This window comes from Octopus bimaculoides, chromosome 24, assembly GCF_001194135.2.
Source record: "Octopus bimaculoides isolate UCB-OBI-ISO-001 chromosome 24, ASM119413v2, whole genome shotgun sequence".
Lineage (NCBI taxonomy): Eukaryota > Metazoa > Mollusca > Cephalopoda > Octopoda > Octopodidae > Octopus > Octopus bimaculoides.
The window spans coordinates 15,621,452-15,624,329 of NC_069004.1; the positions used below are offsets into that span (position 1 = coordinate 15,621,452).

At 34.8% G+C, this 2,878-nt stretch overlaps 1 protein-coding gene across 3 annotated transcripts in view; it reads left to right on the forward strand.

Moving 5' to 3' along the window:
• LOC106881540 (transcription elongation factor SPT5) overlaps window positions 1-2,878 on the forward strand; it is a 48,215-nt gene that overhangs the window by 13,062 nt on the left and 32,275 nt on the right. For 2 of the 3 annotated variants that reach the window (XM_014931965.2, XM_014931964.1), the window contains exon 7: window positions 2,566-2,697. In XM_014931965.2, the coding sequence (XP_014787451.1) occupies window positions 2,566-2,697 (132 nt within the window). The remainder of the gene's footprint in view (window positions 1-2,565; window positions 2,698-2,878) is intronic. The other variant, XM_014931966.2, reaches the window with a different exon arrangement.

The window sequence follows — 2,878 nt, forward strand, 5'->3', positions numbered from 1 at the left end:
ATAAAGTTTCCTGTCAAGTACTGGGATTGATTCAGTCAATGAAATTCTTCCTCCCAAATTTCTGTCCTTGTGCCTATATTAGAAGCAATTAATATTATTGTGAAGACATGTAGCTCAGTGGTTAGAGCTTCAGGCTCACAATCATGAGGTAGTGAGTTCGATTCCTGGACTATCTCTCTTTATTATAGGCATAAAGCCTGAGAAAAAAAAAGAGGGGACACCACGAGGACAGACAACACAAAACGTGGGGTACATAGAACGTATCGTATGAAATATGAAATGGCTTACCCACTCCCCAAAGCAAGCAGTTCCATTTTACTGTTCTAATTAATCATAATTTCATCAGTCTTTTTATACAATCTTACATTTCCCACATGTATTCCAACAAGTCGTCGACCGTTACCACGTTCAGCAATGTATCATACTGGAAACAGTCCTGTTGGTTTCATTTCTGCACCAAACAGTTCCTGCAGATTTACTGCTCTTTCCTTCTCTAATAGTGCTGCTTTCTTGTTGCTGTGAAATAAATCTTCATCCAATTTTACTCCTGTTAAATTTTTTACTTTTGCGATCTTTTTTTCGATTCCTGGACTAGGCTGTGTGTTGTGTTCTTGAGCAAAACACTATTTCATGTTGCTCTAGTTCACTCAGCTGTAGAAATGAGTTGCGGCATCAATGGTGCCAGGCTGTATCGGCCCCTTTGCCTTTCCCTTGGATGACATCGGTGGTGTGGAGAGGGGAGGCTGGTATTCTTCGGTGACTGCTGGTCTTCCATTAACAACCTTGCCTGGACATGTGCTTCAGAGGGTAACTTTCTAGGTGCAATTCTATGGTCATTCATGACTTAAGGGGGTCTTTATTCTTCAATATTATTATTATTATTATTATTATTATATTGTTATAAGGTGGTAAACTGGCAGAATTGTTAGCACACTGGGCAAAATGCTTACTGGCATTTTGTTCTTTATGTCCTGATTTTAAATTCCACCAAGGTCGATTTTGCTTTCTGTCCCTTCCAGAGTGTTGATAAAATGTGTATCAGTTGAACACTAGGGGTCAATCTAATCGACTTACCCGCTTCCCTGAAATTGCTGGCCTTGTGCCAAAATTCGAAACCATTATTATTATATTGTTATAATAAAGGCAGTGAGCTGGCAGAATTGTTATGAAATACTTAGCAGCATTTCTTCTGATTTTACATTCTGATTTCAAATCCTGCTAAGATTGACTTCGCCTGTCATTGTTTCAGGGTTGATAAAATAGAGTACTTGTCTAGTACTGGGGTTGATTTAATCAATGTGGCCCCTCCCCACAAAATTTCGGGCTTTATGCCAAAATAAGGGGGAAAAAATGATCTTCTTCATCATTTCAGATTGGTAGAATTGTTAGTTGTAAGAAATTCCTTGCTGTATTTCTTCCAGCTCTATGAAATGTATTCAGATTCTGCTGAGCCTAACTTAACCTTTCCGTTTTTTGAGTTACGTCCCTTTACATTCTGAGTTTAAATTCCACAAGTGTTGGCTCAGTTTTTCATCTGCAGTCACTGAAATAAATATCATTCACTTACGAATCTCGATTTAATTGACTATTACTCCCCTTTCACATGAGGCTATGGGTCTGTATTAGAAATTATTATTATTTACTATTTATATTAGTTTTACTATGCAGAGTATAGTAATATTGTCACTTGCATTGTATTGGAGCAGGTATGTTTATAATATAATTTCATTATTAACTGCCAACTACTCAACTATGAAATAGAAGTGATACCCCATGTCAGCCAAACAAACTGAGACAAGTCATGGTGTTTTATCTTGTGACAAAACATAATTGTAACAAGGTTTGATGTTAGATGATGCAGCATCAACACCTCACAGTTATGTCTTAACCCTTTCGTTACCATATTTATTTCGAGATGCTCTGTTTCTTTCTATTATTTTAAAGATAACATAGAATTTAGTAAAATAACTTAGTTATCATCCAGCTAGTGTTAGGCGCATAAATTGTGACTAAGGTTTGGTGGAAGATTTTAATTCAAAACTTATGAAAAGAAGACATTTGTATTATAGAGCCAGAGCCAGTTTCGGCTGGGTTGGTATTGAAAGAGTTAATATGTAATATTGTAATAATAATAATAATAATAATATATGTAATATATAGTTGACTGTTTTTCTAAAATATATTTCTAGTCTTGTAATAATATCAACTTTATAATAATAAAGTAAAAGAGAAAGAAAGCTGTTTGTTTGCTTATTTCCTTCATGTCTATCGTTTTTCATTCCCTGCTGTAAAGTTATTTACTTTAGTTCTGTTATTTTTAAGTGAGATAATTTAACTCTTAAACTTTCAAAGCTAGATTTCTAGATTTCCCCTTCCTAGTGCCATTCATGGTCACAGCAGTAAGCTTGCACCCTGGTTTATTCCCAGAATTTGTTTCAGACAGATCAAACTTTTGCTTATCCAGTAACAAGAATTCAAACACCTTACTGTTATCGTGGCAAAATTCGATACTCTTTCTAACTTTGAATTTTTTCTTTTTCTTTTTTTTTTTTTGTCTTAATGTAGCAGTGAAAAAGAAGATGAAATTGAGGAATATTACCGACAGAAATATGGAGAATCAACTGTCACAGAACGTTTTGGAGAAGGTGAAGAAATGTCAGATGAAATTACACAACAAGGCTTACTTCCAGGAGTAAAGCAAGTATTACTTTTGCATTACCTCTGTCTCACAACCTTTATTAAACTCTTCTCACTGCGTTTTATTAAGAGACCTACATACCAACACATTTTAATATTTTTTTGATAAAATTATTTTACAGCAGTAAATTTTCTAATTGCCCTGATTTTAATGAATCTAGTGACTGAGAATTGTTATTCA